The 27,596-nt window shown below is 37.9% G+C and overlaps 1 protein-coding gene across 1 annotated transcript in view; it reads left to right on the forward strand.

Moving 5' to 3' along the window:
- Positions 1-27,596, forward strand: part of RAPH1 (Ras association (RalGDS/AF-6) and pleckstrin homology domains 1) — a 74,644-nt gene that overhangs the window by 13,785 nt on the left and 33,263 nt on the right. Inside the window, exons 2-4 of the mRNA XM_054277815.1 lie at positions 19,591-19,710; positions 21,308-21,413; positions 22,230-22,741. Coding sequence (XP_054133790.1) covers positions 19,591-19,710; positions 21,308-21,413; positions 22,230-22,741 — 738 coding nt within the window. The remainder of the gene's footprint in view (positions 1-19,590; positions 19,711-21,307; positions 21,414-22,229; positions 22,742-27,596) is intronic.

Here is a 27,596-nt window from a genome sequence, read left to right on the forward strand (position 1 = left end):
ACTCAGTACTAGATTATGAGAAGGGAGTGATGATTTATTCATACTTGTGTGGGAGCTTTGCATCAAGAAATCTCCAGTAGCATAATGAAGGGATTGGAATTAGTAATTTTTAAACTGTTTTATTAGTATCTTCCATCTTACTTTTTTACAGCATGACCTGTGAACTGAACTTCTGGATGATTTCTGTGTTATTCATGACATTGTTAATTATTTTTTGTTTTGTTGTTTTCATTATCTGTACCCTGAGGTTATTTTGGATACAGCATCTGAAATATTTTGCATAGTCATGTCAAAAAGCTTAGAGTTTTTTCCTACGAAAAACCTGCCTTTCCCTTTGTACTTTATTAAATGTTTGGGTTGTCCTTGATCTGAGTTTAAGTCAGATTTTTGTGCCACTGCAGCCTGCAAAATCAATTTGGCATTTAACTTCTTGATCTTCCATTCTGCACAAATGTATATAGAGTCTACATGCACTCTGCTTTTGAGCCTAGATACCTAACTCAGATGATGTGGATGTTTTTATGTTTCATAAAATGGCTTGTGAGCGTATCACCTGTTTAAAAAACTGTTGCTTTGACTTATGTAAAATCTTTTTAGCCACTGAGTCACAAATAACATGATTTAGTCTTGTTTCCTAACACACCTATGTGCTATGAAATTCAAATGTCTTGTCTGTTTCTGGTGTCTCTTGTGGTCATCTATTACTTTAAAGGCCCAAACATACTTCCCTCCTTTATGCTAGACACAGCTAACTTGTCTTCTGTCAGGCTGTGGTCTAAAAAAAAATCTTTTCTCATTAAAGATTTACATCTGAAGTCTAATGTGGCACAATTCCTGTCACATTACTAGAAATCTCCCTGGAAAGCATTGAAGAAAGTGTTCTTGGATGCCAGACGTAGAATCAGAAAGCACTGATCATGTTTTACTGAAGTTATACTACTCATTTTAAAATTGGATTTCATTGTTTGTTAGCTTTACTCTGATGTGTCATACCAGTTGAAGAGCTTTCTACCTTGTCCTAATTTTCCAGCTTTTTTAAAAGAACCTTGTTTGTTCTTACAGTTGGGAGCCAAAAGATTTTGTTAGTTTTAATTCTGTTTCTGCTACTGAATAGAAGAAGAGGGGAGATTAATGTCATGACAAATATGGCAGAAGAGCTTCATTTCTGGCAGCTGGACCATGCCTTCTACCCATCCCTCTTCTGTGTTCTAGAGTTAGTAAGGGAACTGCCTGCTGTGGTGTAAATGAACAAGACGAGATACTCTGACCTGTATGAATGCACTTCAGCATGCTTCTTGTGGAGGAAAGGGAGCGAAGAAGGTGGTGATGATTTAATAGGAAGAGCAGTAACACCTCATTTTTGTGATGGGGTACTGTCTCCAGTTCTGAAGGGTGAAGATGGTTGAAGGCCCTCACCAGTATTTTCCAATGTTCCTCTTCCACTGGTGGAAGCAGATGTATGGCGCTCTCAAATGCAAAATTCCTTTACAGTCTGGACCTGGACCCTGGCATAAGTTTCTTATAAATAAGTATACACAAGGAATTCAGCTATATGTTTGAGTCGTTATAAGCTACTTTTACTGCATAGATGTGTTGGGTTGAAGGGAGAATATGCAGAGAACTCCCTGTGGAATGAAATTTATAACTCTACAAAAATTATTTTTGATTTTCTTTTTTGGCTTTTAAACCTGTTCTGATTTGTAACAAGTTGGCCCTTCAGAGTATGCTAGGCTGTAGCTGCTATCAGCAAAACTTTATAAATCCTTTGGAAAGGTATTAGGAAGAATGTCTCAGCAAGACTTAGACCTGAATGGGCATTTAAAGGTCTGAAGGAAGATAGAAAAATGGTAAAAGCCATGAAATAATTCTTCTTTTTTAAGCTTCGTTGTAAATTCTTTCATGGTGCTGCTGCTTTGATTTGATTCAGTGTGAGATAGAGATCTCAGATTCAAGCGTAAAAATTTTTTCTGCAAGAAATGAAACTATAAAAATCTTCCAGGCACTTCACACTGTACTGTTAGCAGTCGAGGAAATGAGACTGGGGGCTAATGGGACGTGCGACAAACTTCTGCATCTGCGTAAACTTTTTCATAGAGCGGTAGACGAACACAACTAGGAAATTATTTTCATTTTAAATATGGAGGTGGTACTGAATTAAGAGATTAATTGTTACATGGCTTTTTAACTAATCTGTCACCTACATTTTAAATAGCTACTCTTGCTGCTTTGTGGCTCATTTGGACTACATCAAGTTAATGCCAGATCAGTTCTTTCTTGCCAACCCTTGTCCTTATGAAGACGCGAATGTGGTCCAAATAATTAGCATTTCTAGTGTCACAAATTACATTCCTTATACAGTGTGGTCAGCTCAGCTGCTTTAGCAGTAAAAATAGTCATTGTGGTACACATTCCACTTTCAGTGTTGTATTCTGTAGTTTATTCATCTGGCTCAATCCTTAGAGAGGTCTTTATACCAAAGAAGATATGTTCCAGGAAACAAAAATAATTGTTCTTTTGGGATGTTCGGAAAAAAACTTTACTCAGAGGCTTGCCAAATTCTTACACAGCTGCTAAGATGATATAATGTTTTTCTTGTTTGACTAAGATTGTAAATATGAACTTCCTTCCTCCTGCATTTATAATTATTCTAGCTCTATGCAGAATTTGTGATAAATCTCTTCCAAATTTCTGTTGAGTGAGAGTATCTATGAAATGCTTACAGACTTCAACATGCAGTTTATATTTGCTTATAAAATGGGCGACCTAATTTTCTGTGAGCTAGATATAACCTCCTCCCATAGTCCTGCCAAAAGAATGTATGTCTAGATAAGAGTTTGTCCTGGTTTTATATAGCAGAAAACTCTTCAGCTGTGAGAATTCATGACCAGAATACCCTTAATCCTGAGAGGTGTTCACTAAGGTTAACTTGCAGATTTGGTCTCAGACAGGCTCAGAGTGGATGGTAGGTTCTGTTTCGGTTGTGTGTGTCCAGTATTCATTCCTGCCTTTGTTGTGAGCCACGTTTCCTGCTGCATACACTGAAGGAAATGACAGCACTGCCCGTCAGCCTTGTGGACGCAGGCTTAAGTATTCTGGAAAGGAGCTGAGCGTGGCTGCACCAATGATGTAAACTGAGGCTGTATTTGCCTTAGGAAGGGGCATGGCTCTTGGAGCATGATGCAAACTCAGTATGCAATACGGTATTAAGCTCATTTTAGCCCTGGTTTTCTAACTCAATTGTAACGCTTGAAATTGTATTCCTATGAAGACATGAATTTTTATGTTCTATAGAAAAAAATGCAATTGTGTTAGTAATAATATAACACATCTACAAAAATGTTGAGGCTTTTAAACAGTCTTGTAGTATCAGTGTCTGTAAAAGGTATTATGTTTTGTTAATTTTTTTTGTTTAAGCCATATCTTGGTAATATAGTTACATTTCTATCAGGGAAAAATGAATAAAATGTCTGGCTAGTTAAAAAGTCATCTATTTAGACTTCCTGCAAACTTCCCATTTTCCCATTGAGTTCAGGAAAGATTCAGCCTCAATGACATCTGATCTTAAGATGTAATGGCAAAAAAAAGCAGGGATATTTCTTTCTTGACAAGCTGTTACTTGAAATTTTCTGAAATTTGTGTTGGATTCTGACTTGTACAACAGAATAATAATAAATACAGTGTATATATATATCTTGCAATGCTATTTAGAGCCAGATTATTTCAATAGCAACCTCTGTTTATGCAGAGTATCATGAGGAACTCTAGCCATAGCCGAGAGTACTGGTAGTTGGCTGCTAGCTTTGATTACTGAGCTCTGCATACCTCTTGAAACCAAAAATTTCTAAGATACCTTATGCATTAGAAAAACTTAAGAGTGTCCTAGAAAGATATGTCTCCACTGGAAAAGGACAATGGAAAGTAGTCATTCTCCCTTTTCCAGAAAGCAGAATATAAGGCTGTTTTTTCATCTTTCTGTAAGAGAAAAATAATTGCAAACATTGAAAAACAAAACTTTTGTGTGGTTGCAATTAGAGTTCTCTTAAAAAACTTAGAATTAAGGTGTTAGGGAGAGTACAGCAGAGTAGCAGGGTTCTTGTGAGTACTTTTTACACCAAGTAAAGGTGTAGCAGAAGATACTTTCAAAATGTCATTCCAAAGGAATTTTCCAGTCTTGCCTCTGGCAATGTGGTGAAAAGAATAAAAAATTTTTACTTTGTGAGAGTTACTCCAGGCTTAGTTTGGCACTTTTAATTTCTGGTCATTTCACAGAATTTTGTGAGCCCTTACTGTTCCTTGCCTGGGATTATGAGTGATCCTAGTATTCTTATGAAAGTATTAGAATTTAGCTGTTTTTGAAAATACTACAGTATAGCATTAACTTTTCATGCTCTCCCCCCTGCTTCCCCACTCCCTCCGCCCCCCAAACTAGATGGAGTTTTACTGGCATGTAGGGGGTTCCGAAGCACGTGTTGTAGTCTGGAGGGCTGTGAAGAAGTGTAGGAGAATGGGTGCTGTGCTGCTTCTGCCTGAGGCTGCTCGCCCCGTTTCTCATTGCTTACTGCACGCAGGGGCGCTCAGCTGCGTGCTGGTGGTGCCAGCTGATTGTGGATGCTCATCTCAGTGAAGCCACATACAGACATTAATACAAATGTGCACTCAGGTATCATGATGTAATCATTTTTGTATGAAGGCTGCAGAATATTTCTTGTGTTGCCAGGAGAAGCAGCCTCTGTCAGCTGGTTAATGTGTGTGGTTCAGACTGCAAGGAATTAAGTGGCTTTAACTTCATGCACTTAGTAGTAAACTGCACGGTTGTAGCTGCATCCAGAGGAGATATTCATAGAATCACAGTTTATCTCAAGTTGGAAGGGACCCAGTAAGGATGATCAAATCCAACTCTCTGTTCCTCACAGGACTACCTAAACCAAAACCATATGACATGACTTAAGAGTATCATCCAGATGCTCCTTGAACTCTGGCAGGCTTGGTGCTGTGACCATGGCCCTGGGAAGCCTGGTCCAGTGCCCAACCACTCTTTCAGTGAAGAATCTTTTCCTCATGTTTAGTCTGAACTTCCCCTGGTGCAGCTTCATGCCACTTCATACCTTTTCACATGGCAAAGGAATGTTTGCATCCAAGGGAAGGAGGCCTTGTTTGTTCCTGCTAACTTGGGAAAACAGTGCTACAAAGACAGGCCTGGTAAACTAAGCCCCTTCCAGCTGTTCCATTCAGTGGAATTTGTGTTGCAGCAGCTATTCAATTGTACCTTCCTGTCATCAGTTCTGTGATGCTTTTAACAGAGCTATGCCTTTGCTCATGCACAAACATTCAGATGTTATAAATACCTAAAGACTACTCTAGTGATTAGCTTACATTGACAGGACTTTTATTATATAAATAATATATATATTTAAATTACATGTATCTATACAGACATATTTTCAAGCAGACATGTTGCCTTTCTGTTGGTTCTGAGACAATTCCACAGATACAAGCAAGGTTCTGTGCTTGTGGGATAAATTTTTAGTTTGCAGAAATGTCTGTCTGACCTGTGTAAGCATTAAATGAAAAAGTGCAAAAGGTAAGATGCTGTTTTTGTGTTTAGCCACTAATTTGAAAGCTAATGGCATGGGCATTCTGTGTTTTCTTGTGCTTCTGTTTTCCGTGCTACAGAGTTTAAACTGGAAGTTTTCTGAGTTCAGAATTATAAATGTATTTATGGATGGTAATGTTTTGTGGGTTTTTTTCCTTGTTCCTGCTTCTGTTTAAATGTGGTCTTCTCTGGGGATTAACTTGATATCTCAAAAGTACTGAAACATTAAGTGCTTGTAATAAAAAGTACGAGCTTTAAACATGTCTGTAGAGAAAGTAATTCATTAAGACTTGTAATTTTACTCATTTGATAAAACTGATCTAAATTTAACATAAATACAGATTTTGCAAAATTATACTGGTTTTTCAGTGTCATATGTATGTGATTGCATGTGCTCTACAGCAGGTAGCATTTGAAAATTTCTCTGTATTAATGGCAAAGGTAGGCTTTTCTGTTTCTTATGAGCTTAAGAACATAAAACAAATGCTTGAATCTTACGGTACACTCTGAGCTACAAGTGGAGCTGCAGGTTACAAGTGAGCCTGATACAGGTGAACTTGCTGCTTCCAGAAAGGGGAAGTCCCACTTGTTTCCCTGTCCCTTCTCCCAGCTGTCTGGTATAACCCAAAACAAAGTATTGACTCTAATATTTGTCCAGTCACAGAGCAATCTATTGCTGCTTGTGACCTCAGCAGAAGACTGTTTTGGTGTTTGGAGTGTTGAGTGGGTTTTCTGATAGTTTAGAAGGTTAAGCAGGCTCAGTGATCTGGAGCAACATGATAATGGATGGAAAGAGATTCCTTCCTTTTCACAACAGCAAGGAGGGGTTAGCCTGGCTCAGGCTTTAATGTGTAAGTTGTTGTTTTAAACTGGAGGAGTGGGAGCTTAAAACAGAATAAGATATCAGGAAAGTTTGTAGAGACATTCTTCCAAAAACTCCTTTGAAAACTAGTGTAGAAAGTTTACCCTGGAATAGAGAGAAAGATAACTTCACAATTTCACTGCTTCTGATCCAGTTGTGTCAGGGTTTTCTAAGTACAAAGAAAACCTCCATCCAAAATGTGTTGTGGGATTTTTTTTTGTTTGGTTTTTTTAAAACTATTTTGCAGCACTTAAATGCTGATACCAATAAGAAACTGACTGAATTTCACAAATGCTTTGCTACGGTGTGTATAGATTTAGTCAGCTGATAATAGTTGGAGTATATTTGATGAATGCATTGATCCTGCAGAGCAATGCAGGTAGGAGGTGGGCTGCCCCTTTGCCATTGGCATGTTTCTGAGAACAGGGCAAATGCAAGGATTTGCTACTGTGAGTGCTGTAACATTTTGGTGCTCGGCTTCCTTCATCTGAACAGATGGTATATTTATCCAAGGGGAGGACAGGAAGGAAAAAGGAGGAAGATGTGCTGCAGCCCCTCCTTTCCTATGTGACTGGAACTCTTGGGTATGCACAACCCAATGTGTGTTTCCAGGTGAATTTGTTTCTGGAGGGGCAAGCACAAATGATCTGCTACCTTTGCATGTCACAGAGCCTGCTCCCAGCTTTGCTTTTTATGGGAAACTTGAATGTGGGCTGTGGAAATTATTTTGAAAGTTACTGCCCTGTCTGTCTTGAGAAATAGGTAAGTTGTCTTCACCTGTGGCTTCTCAATGAGTAGCATGTTCCAAATCCAGCGTGGTGGAGGAGAGCCTCTCTGGCTGCCAGGATGGCAGTCAGAGTAGCAGCTATTGAAAGAAATAATCCTGCCTTGTGCTGCTGAGCACTCTGTGAGAGGCTGCTCTGTGCTGAAGGCCATGAGATGTCCTGCAGAGTACCATCTTTAAATGCTTGGAAGCTGCAGACCCTTGAGCTTCATGGTTCAGCAGTGAGAGGAGGGGGTCTGTCCCCAAACTGATAACTGAATGAAGTATCTCATTCCTGTCCCTCTGAATTTGTGTCTCTCAGTGTGGAAATGAGAATAATATATAATATTTTTCAGTGTGAACCTTCCTTAGAAGATGTTGAAAAAAGCTCATTCATTTTTGTTGTATTTAAAAAAAGAAAGTTACACATAAAACAAGTTCATGTGGTTACTTTAAGATGGCTTTGTATCAATCTGATCTAAGAAGTGCTACTTTTAAAAATGTCTTTTATAAACTTTAAGATTATTTTAGTCAGCCTATGCTGTTCTTTTACTTTTCATCTAAATCTGCCCTATCTTTACCACAGCATCAGACTTGGGTAGGAGATACGAATAATTGAATGCTAAGTGCCTCATTAGTTTAAGTGATTGAGGAAAGATAATTTTTTGGGAAGAAAATTTGAAATTTATGATTTTAAGTGGCAGTATGGAGTCTGCTGATTTACTTGATTATTTCCTCCTCCCTCCCCCCCCCCCCCCCCCGTTCCAGTAGCAAAGCACTCTGTCTTTAGTTTTCATATGCAAGAAAAGCTTCATTCACAAAGCTACCGAGTGTGGTAGCAGCAGAGTTTACAGTAGTTGTTTATGTGACTCATTTGCTGAGCTGCTTAGACAAGGTCTCTGCAGCTTAAGATCTGAACTGCATTTCTTAGGAATGCTGGCCTAATCCCATGAGTTTAAATACTTCTGTTTAAAGTCCTCCTTTAACAAAACCCAGCTGTCAGCCCCATCTTCATGATTTGTTTACTGTATAAAAATTTCATGTTTGCTTCCTCAGTGGCAGAACTTACACTGTATTTTTTTCCTTTTTGTTATGGAAGGTAATTTCCTTACTTTTTCGGGAATGTGCACTTTAAAATATTGATTCCGTGTTAAATATTTACATTTGGTCTTAATCTTGAGGCGATTAAATTCTAGATAAAGTCTTGTGCAATGCATCAGTTGGTGTTAAGTGGCGTTTAGACTTCTCTAACCTTTGACATAGCCTTTATGTTGAGGCTGCTTTCTTGCTTTAAATATTTTTTTTCCAGGGAGTGGTACCCAGCTGTAGTGTTTCTCCCTGCTTCCCTCCCTCACTTTCTGGTGCCAAGATTTATTTAGAAACTGAAGTAATGCAGCCTTTCACTATGAACATATATCTTTAGAGAATATCTTAAGTAGACAAAATTAATTTTAAAACAATTTTAATTAGTTTCAGAAGGCTTATATGCTAGAGATTAAGGTCAGTGCTTAATAGGCAATGTTTAGATTCCTGTTGGCAGTGTGTGACAAATTTCATAGCTCTGTACCTCCAATTACTGATATTGGTTTGAGCTATTGTGTGGACTTCTTGCTTTAAGATCATTAAACCACCCTTGAGAGAAAGGATGTTGAATTAACAGTAGAAGAAAAATCCCAAGAGAAGAAAATACTAAAAAGAAAAAACTGTCAGGAGAACTATTGTCAGTTTTCTCTGGGTTTTTTGTTTGGTTTAATTTTTGAGGGTGGAGTGTTGTTTATTTTGTTTTCTTTTCCTGGGCTTGGTTTTGGGGGGAGCGGTCAGAAGCTCTGGAGAGAGTTCTTTCTTCAGTGACAATCTGATAAAATGACAAATAAGAATTAAGTTGTATGTTCAGCTTTTATCAGTGATGAGAATGTCTTTCTAAATCTGCTCAAGACTCTCTTCTTCAGGAATTTGTGCAGGCTTTACTAGAGAAAGGTGGTGGTGGCATCCAGCTTTGGCATCTTGCTCAACCAGACGTTGCTCAAAAACTGCTTTGTGGATTGGCTTCACTTCTGGAATGGCTTCTCTTTTACTTTTTGAGGAGAAAAACAAGAAGAATTGAGCAAGTGTAGGACTTCCTTCAGGTGTTGTTTGTTTTTTTTTCTCTCAGCTGGTGGAATTCTCAAAATACAACTTGGATTCTTGAAATATCACCAAGGAAAATGGTGAATTGATGTTCATGCAGCAGGATGTTGGCTTTCTATTTCTTTACTATTGCATATGAGTCTTATGAGTATCTGAAATTTTGCTTAATCACCTGCAAGACTCAAGGGAAGATGCTGATAAAATACTCTATTGAAGCAGTGATTCTGCTTCAGTTTTGACATTCACAAACATATTTTTTCACCTATATCCATATAATGAAGAACGTGTCTGTAGTTTCTCCTTTTCATGCCACATAGTTGCTGCCAAGTCTCATTGTGTAGCAGGGATCCTTTCAGCCTGTGTGCCTCACATCTCTGCCTAGTGAGCAGTGCTGATTTACTGCCAAATGATCCCCTCCCCTGTCCTTTCTCAGAAAGCTGCCCTGTTCCTGCTGACTTCCAGCCTTTCCTTCCAGTTTTGACTGCTGCGACTCATCTCTGTCCAGAGCCCCACATCACTCTTTCTTCTAGATGTACAAGGCTCTCTTGAGCCCTTCTCTCTCACCTCTGCTCCCTCAATGCAGTCCTTCCAAGCCTCCCACAAGAACGCAGCTCTTGCATGGAAAAAACCTCTCCTTACATAGTAATTCCATTTCTCATGGTAACTTCATGGTACAGCATGTACTTCCTCTTTTTTTTTCCCCTGTCATCTACCTCACACTTTGATAAACACATGTCCTGTGCAGAGGTTGGTGATGCAAAAGAGTAATGGGGATAGAGGGGAGGTTTTATGTTACAGTTTGCTATGAAGTTGGAGGATGAAAGTTGACTGCCAATTGCAGTACTTAAAGCTGATCTTATTAGTGGCATAAAATATAAAACTAGTTGGGCAGGGGTAGCCTGTTTAGATGTGTTTATTTTTGGTTTATGGCAGTGTTCTGCTCAGTTTGTTAGAGGTGGGTTTAAAGTGAATCACATGTCTTATAAATTGAATATACTTACTCCTTCTTAAAGAAATGTTCCAGCCAAAAGATTATTCCCCTGTTCGTCCTCTAAATATTTTTCTACGTGGTGTCTCTCAGTGTCACGCTGTTTTGTCATGGCTAGCTGTAAACAACAAAATGTGGTGATTCATAAATGCTAACAGTGAAATAACTATGTTCTTTGGAGGCATCAAACATTCATTTGTGGGTTTTCTGAAAAATAGGCAATTGTGGTTTGGATTTTTTTTCACCTTTTTTTCTGGAGACGGTAGTTCTGGCTATAATGAAATGCATCTCTTCACAATGTAGTCTTAATTCTTACCAGGAAACCTAAGTTGCCTTCCAGCCTGTTCCAGCTGAGGTTAGCATAAAAAATATATACCCTGTCATAAAAGCAACCTGTGAAGAATGTTGTTTATTTATCATAGCTAAAGCATTACTCATCTGTTTTTTGAGCCATGGTTCATAGACTGCCACTAGGTCCTTGTGGAAAGGGATTTGGCAACTACTTCTGAGTCTAGATAGTACCCACATCATACAGATTTCCAGTGTCTGCTGTGGTATCTTATGTGAGCATTGGCATGATGCTTATTTTTAACCTTTGAGGGGTTCCTTTGAACAAAAATTAGTTTTTAACTGTACTAAAGCATAGAGTAGCTCAGCCTTATGAGGAGGTACTCTCACCTGCATTGTAATTTGACCTATGACCTAAGTGATTTTCTTACGTTTCCCTTCTGGTTGGTTTAATCATTCATTTATACCATTTATAACAGTAAGCACTGTTGAGATGTTCAATTTTATGGGTAGTGGACAGTTGCTTTCTTTATTTTGCTCTCTTATCGTTGAAAGACAGCTTAGTGTATGTGTAAAAATTAGTTTCTTTCAATATTTATTCCTGGTGGAAAGAGACCCTTTACAGGCACAACAGACCAGTCTGTAAAAGGATGTGAATATTTTGAGTGATTGGTTGGCTAATGCTTACTCTCAACTGCGGGGTGATCCTGAAAGTGCGGCTGTTAGCCTGGTGATTGTTATTACTGGGCCACAGCTACAGCAATATTTGGGTATTCCCTGAGATCTGTGTATAAGGCCAAATATTACAACAAAATTCATACCTATTCTTAGTCTGCTTGTTCATATTTATTATTGTTTTTTATGCATCATTCCAAAGATAAAACTGAATGCAAACAGATGCTGCAGCAGTATTTGCGTTACAATAACCACATGATGAAGATTCCGGAAAATTGGCACTAATGTAGTTTCTAAGTATTTATCTGCCTACTGAAGACAGGCTAAACACTGAAAATTCTCTGGTCTCAGCTGGTGAATCTAAGATGTTGGCTTCTGCAACTAATGAGTGTTATTTTACAGGGTTATTTTTCTCTCTACTTGAAAAATAACTTGCCTTAGCTAAAGTATGTTTGTATGATCTAAATATTTTTTTATAGTCATCTTCAGGTTGTCTTCATAAAGACTATTCAGTGAGACATGATGTAATCTAGGGTGCTCTTTTTATGGGAATTAATTTAATGTCCACTTGGGTACTCTGGCTGGAATCTTGGTTCAGGAAATAGGATGCAATGATTGATAAAGCCCCTTCTTTTCAAGGCAGCATCTGTCTGGCTAGATGTGAGTCAGGCACTGAAATGTATTGGAGGGAATAAAGGTTTTACTGTGTGCCTTCCCAACAGCGCTAATTTCAAATGCAGTTAGATTCTTGTAGTGGCATCTCTGTAATTTGGTGCTTCCCTTCTACAGGAAAGAAGACCTTATAAATGTATTCCAGTGTACGAGGAGGCACACTTTGGGGACTAAATTAAAATTTCAGGTCGCAGTTATGGAAAGGTAGAGTCAATATAAAGTAATAATAATGCAAAGGCAGCTTAAAACCAAAAACCAACTCTATGACTGTTCTGTTTGATGCACTTTCCATTTTACCTCTCAAAGCTTTCAGGCAGAGAAGGGATGGATGGGTGGGTATTCTGTGGGTGGTTTTGCTGTGGCACATCAGAATGATTTCCCAAATCAAGACGATGAAGTAAACATTCTGGTATCTTCAGTGTGTTTATTTCAGGAAACTGTATGTGCTAGTGTGAACTAAACTTAGAGCGGGACTGTACAAATTCTGCTTAAATACAAAGGGAGCTGCAAAGGATGCGAATATGAAAATTGTTTTTCTGTTTCTTCATGCTGCTAGCCAAAAAGATCTCGATTCTTTCATATTGTCTGTGAAGAATACTGAGTTGTCATATCTGTGTCTGCTTTTTCCTAAAGATTAGGTATTAAATCTGTGGAAGACCAGGGAGCAACTGTGATATGTGTGACTTTCCTGGTTAGAATTTCTGGGGGCGGTTGTTAAACAGTCTGTTAGAATGTGAGAGGGGTAAGAGTGCTGTCATGAACAGCACCAAGTTTCAGAAAACCTGTGTTTGCTGTATACAGCATTGATGTGTTTTGGGGGATTCCAGAAGCAGTGAGACAACTTGCTTTGATGTTACGATCTGGTATCTGATGAAGATTTTTTTCTTTTTCCAGTTGCTTTTTCAAACAATTGTTTCATTAGCAGTTGTTAAAATGTAAGTTATGTGTTCACTTGTGTGCTATAAATATTTATATAACAAACTCATAAATAATGTAAAGAAAAATATTTTATGAGCTTAGTGAAAAAGGTTGTTGTTTGACTGGGCTTGAAATACAAACAGCTAGAGGCAAAGGCAAGTTCTTGCACGGGCATGTGCCTGATTTTAAGAGGAGCATTAGAAATCGCGCTGTGAATGTTTGAATAACTGTTACTTTCAGCAGCCTTAGTTGATCTTTTATTAAAACTGTAGCCTGTGCAGTTCAAAACATGCATTTTCAGACAGCAGATTTCTTTTCTGTGGTTTCAAAGGTACATTCTTGCATGTTGCACGGATCAGTGGGCAAAGGAGGGAATATTGTGGGCTGTCCTGTTTTGCATCTCCCAGTTAAACCTGAAAATAAGACCATAAAGTGAGGATGCCTGGTTTTCAGACTTGAGGGAGTTCTGCAGTCTAGACCAACTGCCTGAGAAAAAGTAAAAGACTTGAAAGGAAATATACTCAAACTGTACATCACTTTTAAACTCTTTCAGTGTATTCTGGAATTGTCTTTGTTCTCCTAGTTGCTCTGAATAAATCTTGTATGTTGCATATTCTGCTCTTGACTTGCTCTGTTTGAAGAATAGTAGTTTTTGCTGAAGTACAATGACCTATTTTAATTTTGAAGAACAGCTTAAAGAACCCCTATGTGTTAACGTTTCTCTCTTTTGCCAATGCTATTTCCAAATTGCTACTAATTAGTTTGTTTTAAAAAATAAGCCTGGAATTAAATAAAAAAAATTTTCGAGAGCAATGCTGAGTCCCTTTCTTCTTTAATAATTGGAATGTAGTTGAGTTGGAAAGGACAGATAAGTTGAATTGTGGCAGATAATGTGTTGATGTGAAGAAAACCACCTTTATCAGCTGGAGAGTAAGGGAAGAAAGACATGAAATAGATGGTAGACTTAAATCCAAGGTTGTCACAGTAATAATGAATGCTTTATACGCCTTAATTATATCTACAGTATCTTGACATATGACTGCTTTTTTGTGAAACATATATTGATGTCCGAGATTGGACAGATTTCAAGAGGTCACCAACAGTATTTCAGAGTATTGGTTGTGAAAGGTCTCTTTGCTTTTAATGAAGTGTCTGAAGATTTGTCTTTTATCAGACATTCAGCATGTTTTCACCTTGTTTTGTTAGTGCCAAGTCTGGAAAACTATTGCCTGAAGCATGGTTTAAAAAAAACAAAAATGAAACTCAAAGTTGGCTAAAAATAGCATATTGAAACAGACTTTCACTTGAAATCAGATTTTTTTAGATTTTTTCATTTGGAACATTCTGAATTTTAATTTTTTGGCTGACAGATTTGTATCTTAGTTTTTGAATTTGAGAGGCATTGGAATGTCTGGTGCAGAAGCCTTGGGAGGTATTCAGCTATTAGTATGCTATTTGAAGCTTAAAGAAAACAAATTTTTTGTTCAGGTTTTCATTTAGATTACTTTTAACATAAACTGGGTTATAGAACATTGGATAATGCACAAAGGGCTTCCTATAACTTTCTAATCCCCCTCCAAATATTTTTTTTCAGGAGTAATTATTTTCAGAATACTTTATGCTTATTAAGAAGTAACACAGAAGTACTAAAGCAAGTGATCTGCACTGTCACTGGCTTAGTGTGCTGCAGTATTAAATTTAAGGGAAGAGTGTCAATGTCAGTTATGGCATAAGAATCTCTGACTGAAAAGTGTGCCAGGTCTGACTGGTCCCTGTCACATGGACGGAGTATTAATGTGATACAAATGAATATATGTGCTCAAAGTACCTGTCATTGTTTCCATGACTTTAATTATGGAAATGTCTAGAAACATGGAACAGGGATGTGGGCTTTGCCTGTCAGTTTTGTGAAAGCATTTTAGGTTTTTTTTTCTGTTCAAGTAGCCTTGTTTCTTTAAGCAGTCAGGTGAATGAATATTAGAGATGAAAACCTGCTAGAATCTTATATTTATGTGTGCACTCTCTGCTTATGTGTTCATATGGTATATTAGTGTAGTGTTATATCATATACAGCTTTTTAACAGAAATGGGTATTGGCATAATAGCACAGGAATTATCACTAATGAAGGAACTTACATGTCCAGATGAGGTCTAGAGAGAGTGTGTTTCCCAAACCAGGGCATGCTATGTAGTTCTTGAGGCTAGATGTTAAAATGCAGAAAAAGTTATTTCTTGAGATAGTGTTTGAAACATTTGTGTCTTGTCTAGTGCATCCCTAAAATAGCTTTGTAACAAATTCAGTAGTTGTTTTCAGAAGGCAAATTACTGTTTTCAGGACCAGGCACAACCTTGTGCAAGCTTGTATTTAAATAATAAGAAAGGTTGGAGGTAGAAACATCAGTTGGCTGATAGACGGTATGTTTTCATTTTGGGGTTTTATGCTGTCAGTTGGTTTTGAACATACTTAAGCATCTATAGTTCAAAATCCTTACTATACTGCTTCTGAAATTGTAGAGAATAAACACATTCTGTTGCTAACCCTTTATGCACATTAGTGTTTCCAGTTGAACTCAGAATTCTGTTTTTCTTTCTCTTAGTCTTTGCATCATCAGTGAATTGTGTTATGGTGAAAACCTGCAACTTAATTATTTTACAACTGCTTTTTTTTTTTCAGTGCAGTCTTTTCTTTATAAGGAAAGACTCTTTCTTTATTATATTAACCATATAATAAAAAATTCATTTGTCTCAATCAACTTGGTTAATTTAAGGTAGGAACTACTGTCTGAACATGTTAAGTGTGCAGGATAGGGTTTCAGTGAAAGACCCTTCCCTCATGCCAGGGTCTCAGTAAAAGATACTTAAGATACACTTTTGATAACTCTGTCCCAAAGCTGTTGATATAAAGAAAACTGTTTCTTCATTTCAGTATTCTGTGGTGGTGTCTTTTCTTGAAAATGTTGATATGGTATATCTGAAGCATTTCTCTTGGGCTTTCCATCTTTCCTCATGTGTTTTAATATCTCACGCTTGTCCTGGCATACTAAGAATATAAAAATCATCTTGAAAGAGTAAATCTTTCTGATTTATTCCCCTAAGGTATTGGTGAGTTTTGTTTCTTTACACTGTAATTTAAAATAGTAGGTTATGATTACATGTTACAGCTAGTAACTTCTAATGAAAGCCTTAATAATTTTTCATAACCTTATACTAGAATACTGTGCTCCATGCACTTAAAGGTAAAATCTAATCAACTGTTTTGGAAACTGGATCGTTGACTTACAGTGATTATGAGTGTGCAGTGTTTGAACAGCATTTCAGACAGACAGAAGAGACTGTCACAGTCCATAGTGGGTAAGGAAATGATACGTACACCACTATTTAGTGCGGGAAGTCTCACGTCCAGAAGACTACACTGTGTTGATACTGTATTTTATCCAGTATCCCAGAATGATGCTGCTCATTTTCTTTATGTTCCACTTTGACATATGCTCTAAGAGAATAGAACGTGAGGTGTTGAAAAATAACTTGAATCTTGAAGTTACTTTGGTATATCATCTGGTTTGAGCTAGGCAGAAATAAAAGCTATTTAAAATCTGTTCCCCTGTAAATGTTTTAGGAATGTAAGCAGTTTACTTTATGGCATCACATCAGAACCATTATCCTTTCCCCATTTTTTACATCTAACTCAATTCTAAATGACTCCTTTAAGAAAAAAAAACTCCAACCCAACTAAACAAAACACACAGCCCCTCGCCCCTTATGCTGGTTTTATTTCTTGTTATAAATAAAGATATTGTATCCATAGAAAGGTGTGATAACTCCCACTTAGCTCATAATGTGCTAAAGTGCAGTGCATGTTTACTGTGATCAACAACAGAGAGAAAAAAAATGGCTATAAAAAGGAAAATTTGAAGTTTATAATTGGAATGTGCACTCTTTTTTGAAGCGGCTAATGTTTTGAGTTCTTATGCCAATAAGTTCATATACTGCTTTCTGAGCATTTTGTCTCTGCCCTCATTTATTGAATTAATTCTTTAATTAGTGTCCTTTGGGATGTCTTCCAGTTGTGGAACTTGTACTAAGATTTCCTTTTACAGAACTTGTGACTTAATTTTAGCTGTTTCTGAAGCAAGACACTAACCTCTGTGTGCCTTTTGCAAGTTAATGTTGACAGGCTCATAGGAAATGCAGCTGACGTTAGGAAGCTTGGGTGGGGACTACAAGGAGCTGGCAAGTACTCCAGGGTTCAGTGCCAGACATGCTGACACAACAGTACTTCACTTGTAAAAGTTTTCTTCGGAGTAACTGGAACCAAAGCAGTGTCTCTGATGCCAAGTTAAAATAGCTAAAGTAACACTTTATAGGAAATTGAGAATGCCTTCCACGTCTTAGATCTTCAGAAATATTAGTAAAAAGAGCAAGCTTCTCTCTTAATGAAAGGGCGAGTTATGAACAGTGTGAGTATAATGAATGCATGCAAAACAAGTCCATCTAGCTAGAGTGAGTGTTAGAAACAGCTCAAAGAGGGAAAAGCTAGCATTGTGAAGTCTCTGTAAATACTGTGCTCTGAGGGATTTATATCACAGTTTCAATTTATTTGATTTGCTAGTTCATAGTCATATTTCATAAGGCACCCTTTAATAGCTTCCTTTAGATTTCAAAGAAAAATTTTTTCTTCAAATGTATCTAGACATTGAGAAATGCTGTGTGAGCACTTCTACAGCAGTTTGACCATGTCACCTTAAGTATAATGTGTTTTGTCTTGAGCTTACAGTATTTCTGGTCCATATTAGAGCCTAAGAAATAGTAAGGCAAAGCTTTGAAGGGGGATAAAAGTGGAATACAGCTTAGGTTTGCTTTGCAGAAGTTCAAGCAGAGTATGAGTTGCTGCTACCAGGCTGTCTCCAGTTTTGTGTGTGGGAGGACTTCATGATGCCTCAGGAGGCATCATGGAGAGGAATCTTGCTGGGGAAGGTGTGCCTGGCTTACAGACTCTAAAAACTGCTGCAGTCTTGGTGGAAGGATGCAGCAGTATTACATAAGCATATTGGTTTTGTTTTAATTTCATCGTGACCCTTAGATTTTAGGAAGTGCTTCCTTTCATTTCTTAGAGTGCAGGACTCAAAGCAAGTAGAGGAAGAAAGGAGATTCAGATGATGAATTTAATCTGTTCAGTGTTTTTGCAGTGCAGTGTGCCATGACCTTAAAGTTAGCTTTAATGTTATTGCTTCTTTTAAGGTAGGCACATGCATTCTGCTCTCCTACCAAAGTAGAAGTTCAGGTAGTAGACTGAAGCAGCTTTGCCTACAGCAATTGGGTGGCAGTGTCTTGCATCCATGGGAGACATTGGCTCCTGCTGACCTCAGAATTACAGATCACCTCTGAAGTGTCCTCTGACCTATTTTATCAAGTTAAAATTAAATAAAAGCAATATATAGTAATAAGAAAAGACTATTTTTAAATCTTGGAGAGTTTTTTTGCATGAAAACTGTCATATAAAAGAAAAAATGGATTGAGCAGTTTTTTTCTCTGAGATCGCCTTAGTCATTTTTCTTAACATCCCTTATGAGTTTGACTGTGCAATGTTGGACACTGATGTCTTTCAGACCAAGATTTGTCTTTTCCTGAAGAGAAACACTTAGTTAATTTTTAAATCTACAAAATGTAAACTGGTGATTTCTGAAAGCTATGCAGCAAGTAACTGTGTAGCCCATGACTTGCCTAAATCCAGCTGTTCAACTCACCATTGCTTTTTTGTGAAGCTCTTGCTGGGGATCTGTTCTCATGTGTTTGTGGACATTCTGTGGCACATCTCTGAAATTTAGCTTCTGTACTGCCTGATTCCTTTCAAATTATTACCTAGATTTTTGTCCCCGCAAGTATGTGAATTCTCTTCCTGAGCTGGATCCTGTCTTTGCCAGTATGAGTGTACATAGAAAGGCGTGTGTGTCTTAGCTCCATAAAAGAGGCTGGAGGATATGTTTGGAAAAGAAATTTTAAAAAAAGGTTATTTTTCAGTGAGATAATAACAGATAAACTTTGGAGAACATTGTCTTTTTCTTGGTCACAAATTTGTTGAATGAAGGAGGATCTTGAGAGATGCTATGGTGACTCTTTACTTCCAGAGAGAAGTTCCTTTGTTGAATAAAAATTGTGCAGTATCACTGAAGTGATCTGGTCAGTGTCCAAGATTTGAACTGTCTCAGGGGATGTATTGCTGACATTCTCTATGGCCTGTTTAGGCATTTCTGTTTACAGATCTGTAGTGATCTATTTGCAGTGCAGTGAGGCTGCACTTCCTGTGGTTGAATGGTGTTGCTTAACTGTGGTCAGCTGAATTCCTTGGAACAGGAGTTGAATTTTTCTAATGCAATGTCAATAGATTTTGCCAACAATAACTGGCAATGAAGGCACATGCAAGGCTAGCATGAATTTCTGATGGTATATTACATATTGTGAACTTTGTTCTTAATCATTTTCTGCATCATCTGACAAAAGTGAGCTGCAAAAATGGCTTTGCAATTATCTATCACAACTTCCATACTAAGTCTTTACTAGTAAGCAGGAGTTTTTATGGAGTTTATCGATGGACATTTGCTTTGATTTATGAACAGTTTCAGAAACATGGTAGCTGACACCATTTTTCTTAGACAGTGACAAGAAAGTTTGAGTATCAAAACTTTTTTTCTTGTTTTTTTTTCCAGATGGAGCAATTGTCAGATGAAGAGCTTGACCATGGTGCAGAAGAAGATAGTGATAAGGAAGATCAGGATCTCGACAAGATGTTTGGGGCCTGGCTGGGTGAACTGGACAAACTCACACAGGTGAGGGAGGCTTCAGTCATCTCACAGAATAATTTTTTGTTGATATTACATTTCTTTTCAGTTGAATACCAACTGCTTGACTCTGCCACTTGCAGCAAGTCAGACAGTAGCCTGTGACCAGTTCAGTAATATTTAAAGGTTTATAAATTGGCTTTCTCTGTGAATATCTGGTGTCTTAACATTTATTCTGCATAAGTTATTCTATATGATGCAAGTTAAATGAAAAGCAATTTACCATGCTTCTCATGATTATTTAGAATTAAGCTTTTGGTGCTGTTGTAGTTTTTAGCAGTTCTCCAAACTGCTGGGTTAGCAGTTATGGAGAATGTGCTCAGATAATGGTGAGGGCATATCACATGTGTGTCCAGTGATCTGCAATAACTTGAATAAAGCCAGCAAAGCATGGTTGGGGTGCTTTTAACCAGAATATATTTGCTTCACAGGAAATGTTTTGTAGTAGTCTGTGGATTCAGTCTGAAGGAATGGGGCCTAACTTGCCTCTTCTGTCTCCAGTTTCCCTGATGGTCTCTAGGGTTATAGATTTTTAATTTTTTTAAATTTTTTTTGTTGTTGTTCAGGCCAAGCTGAGGAGAGATGGGAGCTCAGGAAGAATAAACATTAGGGAAAAAGTAGTGCATTTGATCTTTTTAACAAAGGCTTGAGTAAAGGTGTAGAAAACGAACATAAAAAGTTTAGGTGAGAAACTTTTTTCTGTTGAAGCATATCTTCAGGAACTTTTTATCAGTACAAGCCTTGCCTAATTTCAGATGTTCTGCAGGCCTGTTGAGTTTCAGTGACAGCAAGAGCTGGATTCCCTATGTAACACATTCCAGTCCAGGGCCAGCAGCTCCTGACCCTGTACTTCTTGGCTCAGCAGCTGGATCACAGTGCCCTACTGCTTGCTACTTACAAAATCCTGGTATTTATTACAGTACTATACCCATATTAGCCATCATAACATAACAACTCAGTGTATTGGTTAGAAAGAGTTTCTTTTTTTAACCTATGCTAGTTTTCCTAAAAAAAATGTGCCCTACATAAACTGGCTAGGGTTGGTTTTCATAACTTAATGTTATTCACAGGAAAGACTAATGAAAAAAAATTCTGAATTTAGTGAATTTAAATCCCTGTTAATAAAATACGATTCTTCATTGAATGTTTTTAAGCACTTATGCCATGATTATGCTCATGAGCTAATGATGGATATTTTAGGCAGTATTTCAGACTCTTATCCCAGTTTGAATGTTATGCAGTTTCATGCAGAGGGGTAGTTACAGCTAAGTCAGCTGTCTGTTTTAAAATGAGCTAGTGTCTAACACCATTCAAAAAAGCATTTGGAAAATGCTTCTATCCTTTTGATTCTGAAAAAAAGCAGAATGTGTTTAACAACTTTTTTTTACTGCATATCTGAAGTTAAATCTCTGTAGTATGACGATGTTTATTTTCAGTCTAAAGCCTGAAAAACAGGGGTGCTTTTATATATACCAGTAACTTCTGAAAATTTTCTCTTAGAGAAAATTAATTCTCATTCATCTTAAGGAACTGGACAAGCAAATCTTTGTCAAATTATATTTGCCCTTTTTTTGATCTTTTTCAGAGTTTGGATGCAGACAAGCCTGTGGCACCAGTGAAGAGGTCACCTCTCCGCCAGGAGACCAATCTTGCCAACTTTTCATATCGCTTCTCCATGTACAATTTGAATGGTTTGTTGACTTATTTACTGCATATAGTTTAAAAAATACTAGTTTAAGAAAAAAACTATTCCAACTATAAATTAAAATATTGTAAAATATAAGAACATTTAAATACAGTTATAGCTGAGGTGAGAACATGTTTGCTGAAGGCATTGCTTTTTGGTGTCCTTTTTTTCCAAGTATTTGAGTCTCCTAAAGCATTATCTTTTACAACACTTAGTATTTGAGAACTTTAGCATAGTACTTGTGTAAAAAACTGTGTAAAGCTGTTTGGGGACCTGATCTCATGAAAGAATGACTTAATGTGTATCTGTTAACCAGGAAGAAAGAGCATCTTGCTTTACGGAACAGAATGCAGGAATATAGCTACAGAATGCTTTCAGGATAAACAGAAGGAAACCTTAATTTAAAGGTTTGAGTATGTATGTAGTATTTTTGTTTTGATTTTGTTTTTTTAAAGCTGTTGCAATACTTTAGCAAAAAATGCTTAGCAAAACATCTACAGTTTTTCGAAAAGTGAGGCATGATATTGTGCGTTTTTGCATTCCATTCACAGGAAAGCAGTTTAAACTTTTCAGATGTAATCTGAACATTCATGGGCTTCTTTTGCTGACAAATGAGTTTAACCTAAATAGTGTGAAAGTTGCAGTGGTCAAGGGTAGTGCAAATGAATTTTGTTTTGGCAGTGCACAGATATTTTGCACTACAGATGGGAAAAGAAAATGCTACTTCCTTTGCTCTCTTAGCTATTAGGTTTGATAACACAAAGTGAGACATTGCAAATAAAATAACTCTGCACATGCTGACTACTCTTATCTGTTGCAGAAGCCCTGAATCAGGGGGAGACTGTGGATCTGGATGCCCTCATGGCTGATCTCTGTTCCATAGAGCAGGAGCTCAGCAGCATTGGCTCTCACTCAGCAAACAATGCTGCAGTGAAACGCCTTGCCACGGAGCCCAAAACTCAGAAACCACCTGCTAGTCGACCTTCCACTAAGCACAGCAGTGTGAAAGGATTGTCCTCTGCTAAAGTGACTAAACCATCACATGCCAACGTGTCTCTGGATGACATCACTGCACAGTTAGAGAAGGCCTCTTTGAGCATGGATGAAGCAGCCCAGCAGTCTGTTGCAGAAGACACCAAGCCAGTGGTTACTGCCCAGCACAGGAGGACAGCATCTGCTGGCACAGTGAGCGATGCTGAGGTGCGCTCCATCAGTAACTCCTCCCGTTCCAGCGTGACCTCAGCAGCTTCCAGCATGGACTCCCTGGATATCGATAAGGTGACGAGACCTCAGGAGCTGGACTTGACATCACAAGGGCAACCAATCACCGAGGTAGGATGTCACTAATTCAACATTTTTGTTTGGTTTGGATCTTTCTCTTCAAACTTACACCTCTTTCCCCATGCTGACATAGGTAAACATCTGCAGTGCAGTGGGGTTGGTTGAACTGCCCATGTTGTAGTTACTTCTTTCTCTGGTTTTGGTTCTGTCTGCAAGGAAACTTCTTATAAAGAATGTGTCTAGGTTTTGGGATTTTTAGGAGCTTTCCCCATCTCTTCCTCCTCTCAAGCCAGTCATGCATTTTAATGTTTTTGTAGTTAATATTTTTATTCCAAGTAAATATCACATATTGCCTTTAATTTAAATCTGAGGAGTGCACAGCTGTGGAAAAAAGAAAGCACAATTGACAAAATTCTATTCTTCTTACAGTACAGTTAATACCTGAAACACATGGAGCAATCTACAGGTGTCTATCTGGGGCTATACTATACCAGTAATTTGCTGTTTAATACTCTTGTTTGATGTATGACAGGAGGAGCTCTTTGAAGCAATACACAATGCAGAAAAATAACTAGGCTGCAATATGGCATTAGCAGATATTAATTTGGGATTTTGATGCTTTGAGATTGATTAATGAGAGAGGAAATTCAGTAAGAACAGCCAGTTTGGTGAACATTGCAAGTGCTGGTGAATTGAAAGAAAATGTGGAAAATGTTCCAGTCAGTTTTGAGAACTTAAACTTAGAAGTTCTCTCGTAGAAATACTTTCTGAAACAGAAATTTGACCTGTTAACATGTCAGTTGTACTAATATGCATGTTCTCTTTCATGAGAGAAAACTGGAACAAACTGAGTTTATTCTGATCAATAATTAAAACTACTCTGAATGGGCTGTACTGAAAGCATGGTTCTGCACATCTGCAACAGAAGTTCATCTGATGTAAAGTGAACAATGCAGGCTTGTCAGTCTTATGATCAACTCATTGAGGTCACACTTGGATTTAAATCTTAATTTTAAATAGTGAGAAATTAGTGACAGTTTAGGTCAACTTTCTTTTCATATAAAAAGTTAGCGTTCAGTATACTTTTATTGGAGATTTCCTATTGAGTGAAGAAAAACAGATAGAACTGTGCCCTTTGCTCTTTGGAAAGTTAAAGTGCAAACCTTTGCATTATTGCTGTAGGCCTGAGTGTTCAATCCCAGCCTATGACAGTCATTGATTATATTGTTTGTTTGAGAATCATTTTCTTTTTATGGCATGATAAGGCTTATATTTGGGTTGTTGTTTTTGGGTGGAGTTGGTTTTTTTTTTCTTTTTTTTTGGGGGGGGGGGGGTGTTTTGCATCTCCAGCTGTTATTCATGATTATACATCTGTGTTTAATGTAGAAAGTTAGGTGATCTTGCATTTTTGTCTCTTCTCAGGCTGAAAATATGACTTTTATCAATCAGTTGCTCTAGCTTGCATAGCATAAGAGAAGCATGAATATTGCATTTTTTGATTTTTTAATGCAAGATGTTTTCTGCAGTTGATCTTTCAGGTCTCCCTCTAAATTCTCTTTTCCTTTGGGGGTTATAAGCTTGAGGCATCAGTAAAATTGCCCTTCTTGTCTCCCAAGTTTTTTAATCCTTTGTGCCATGAGTCATCAACAAACCACCTTCTGCCCTAAATTACCTTGATATTGGTGAATCAAGGGATAGAGGTCAAGAAGTTGCTTTGTCTTCACAGGAAGCTAATCTGTATTGCTGCAAGTGTGGCACTTGCTCTCTCAGTTGCTTTCTGACTGCTTGGCCGCTGAGTGCAAGGCTCAAAATCATCCCCAAAAGCTTTTCTCAAAGACATGTGAGGGCTGCCTTTGTACAAACGCAGTGATTGCTTCTCATATAAGAATGTGACTATTGTTTCTCTGCCCAGATAAGTTGATAAGAATGATTGATTCCTTTGAAGGAGGTAACCAGAAAGTGTCAGTAATTTGAGATCCAGATTGTGCTCTCCTCTCGAGAGCAGAAACCTCTGCACTCATTGACCATGCTGTTTGCTTTGGCTCCATTCTTTTTCATTTCAGTAGCCTGAGGAAGGTGTTCAATTCTGAGAAACTGTCCCTAGGTTTACAAAATTGATATTCAGCTATCCAGTATTTAAGTTGTTATATGATGGGATGGGACTTCTTACAGAGAAGTTTCTTTTCTCAACACTGGTGAACAAGGAAAGGGAAATCACTTTGTTTTTGCATTTGTGACAGATTTAGTGGTTGCATTTTTAAAATTAATTTAGCTTTTAAATGGATTCTTTGGAAGAATCATTGGGTATCAACAAAGATGTTTATTTCCTATGTCATTCATTTAGTGCCCAAAAACTAGTTTGTTTATTAATCCTCTTGGCTAGGTTGTGAACCAAAACACCTTTTACTGGTAGGGCTGAATTGTACTCTCCCACCCCCACAGTTGACTCAATGGTGCTGCTTCTAATAGAAAACATCCATTTGAGGAAATAGCCTTTGAAGAAGTCCTAATGTCCATATAGGGAAAAACTCAACAGTTTTTATGCAAAAAGTGGGAGAGGCAATTTATTCATGGCCACAGCAGATCTGTTTTGAGGTTTGTTATTCTGATGTAGTGCTTCAAGTTAGCTCTTTTCTTTTGCCTGTCTTCCTTGAGACTGCCTGTAGGTGAGCTGACCTTTAAAATTTTTATTTACTGCTGTGGCTCTTCTGAAAGAGGTCAGTGTCTTGGCAGCTCTACCCTTTTGACCGATACTTTGTCTTCTTCAGGCAGTATAGGTACTTTAAAAAGTCATCCTTTCTGCTGCTACTTCATGTTATGCTCTAAGTAAAATGGAGGACAGTTCTGATGGGAAGAAATGCTTGTCTGAAAAAAAAAATAATAGGCTTTGCACTTATTAAACTTCAGTATTCTATCTTAAAATATACTTCTGCTGTGTAATTTAAGAGCTCTCTGACTTGGCAGTGCAGGAAAATCCTGTAGAAGAGCAGTCATGTACTGGCCCACTGAAGGTGTGTGTAGTCTAATATACTCTGGCTGGTAACAGGGACCAATATTATAGGAAAAGGCTGCAATTCCACAGCCACCAGAAATGGGAGGATATGACTTCACTTTCCTCTCATCCTTCCTTCCTCACAGTTCTTTGCTTACACTCTCATCTCCTCCCTTGTCCCAGCTGTGGCACTTAACTGGTAATTAGTACCCCAAAACTTTGTGCTTCTATTCTGCATCTCACTCTGTGTTATTTAGGTGAACTGCAGAGGCTCAGAGGACTGATGCACATGAGGGAGGGGTATAGCCAGGGACTGGAGGCTGGAAGGGAGAGCAGGAACTCACTTGGTGGTGGTAATTGATTATTCAGAACTTCTTACCTGAGTATTTGGACAGACATCTTAGTGTCTTGTCTTCCTCTTCCTCCTAGCAGCCTGTGCTCTAGGCAACTCCTGGGCAGATATATCTCCTATATGCAGATGTATCAGCATGATGACAGATGATAACTCTCAGTGGTCATATTGGCCAGGACCATCCTTGTACTCATTCTGAATTTGTCTTTAGATTGCTTTCAGGGGAGTTGACTGGAGTTCCCTCGGTTGTCTAAAGTGGTGGGTTTATTAGTTGTCATCATGGTTTATTTTCTTCCTTTCCTCCTTTCCTTTCTTAGCGCTATGTCTTTAGACATTGTGAGTGTTGATGTTTTCAAAGACTATCACTTTGTAGTCTTAAGACCTTGTCTTGATGGTACTAAGTGTTTTCTGACTGCACTTCGTTCTTGTCTTCAGTCTCCCCTTAAGTATTGTTGAATAAAAAATTGTTTCCACCCCACCCCAACTTCATAATTTTTTGCTAAATTGAAGTTTGTCTTTGGCACAATGACTTCACAGATCCTTGCTTGAACCGTATTCTTTCTGAAATTGGTATATTGCATTTTGTTTTCTTTGCTTTTACTTGTGTAATGAGTGGCATGCACCTTAAAATGTTGCTTCTGTGGGGGAGTTACTTTACTTGTATGTAGACTAAATTAGTGAAGTAATAGCATGCATCAGTTGAAGGTAGGGGAAATGATGTCTCTGTGACTAACTTGTTGCCTCCACCCATATTATCTTTTTCTTCTTCCTTTGGTCCCTCTGCCAGCAAGAAGTTGTCTCTGTTTTCAGTGAGCTGTGCTGGAATAGAAGGAGAAGAAAGTGGAGGGGAGAGAATAGAGAACTGTGTTGATGATGCTTATGTAGCTGTGTGTGTCTGGAGAGTGAAAGGCTCCATTCATGGGCAGTCATTGTTACTGTCCTGCACACACTCAGTGAAGAGGTTGCAGATAAGTTTGAAGTCTGCCATCTGGTCTGGCACAGTTCAGCATCACCCCCACCCCTCTTTATGTCTGTAACCCAGTTTGCACAGCTGAGAGATTCTGCTCATACAAAGATAATGCAAAATTTAGCTGGTAACACTACATGATTTAATTGCATTTTATTTTTTAGCTTTTACTTAAACTCATTGTAGATTTATACTTGATGCATGAGGGGTAAAAGTCATGAGAAGGAGAGAGTGACCAGTGCAATAAAGCCACATGGTTTTGCTTCACTTGACAGAAAAGGCAGTGTAGAGTAAACATTAATGTTTCTTTCAGGGTAAAAAAGAGAGCTTTGGAGGCATGACAGTTAGTAGCAATTGTCATGTAAGCTCAGCACACATAAATAAATCTGTACTGGCTAAAAGATCCTGTGGGATAAAATGAAAAAATTGAAATGGACATAAGGGAATAACAAAGTCTGTGTTTCATAGCAATTTTGTTATAGTTCTTACATAGACATGCTAGCATTTCATTTGCCTGTGCAGCAATGTAACACAGAAGCTTTGCTACCCATTTAAAATTATTGAGGGTCCTGTTTTATGTGGGATTACTAAACGT

This window comes from Melozone crissalis, unplaced genomic scaffold (genome assembly GCF_028551555.1).
Source record: "Melozone crissalis strain CALT ecotype California unplaced genomic scaffold, PUWL_Pcris_2 ptg000023l_1, whole genome shotgun sequence".
Classification (NCBI taxonomy): domain Eukaryota; kingdom Metazoa; phylum Chordata; class Aves; order Passeriformes; family Passerellidae; genus Melozone; species Melozone crissalis.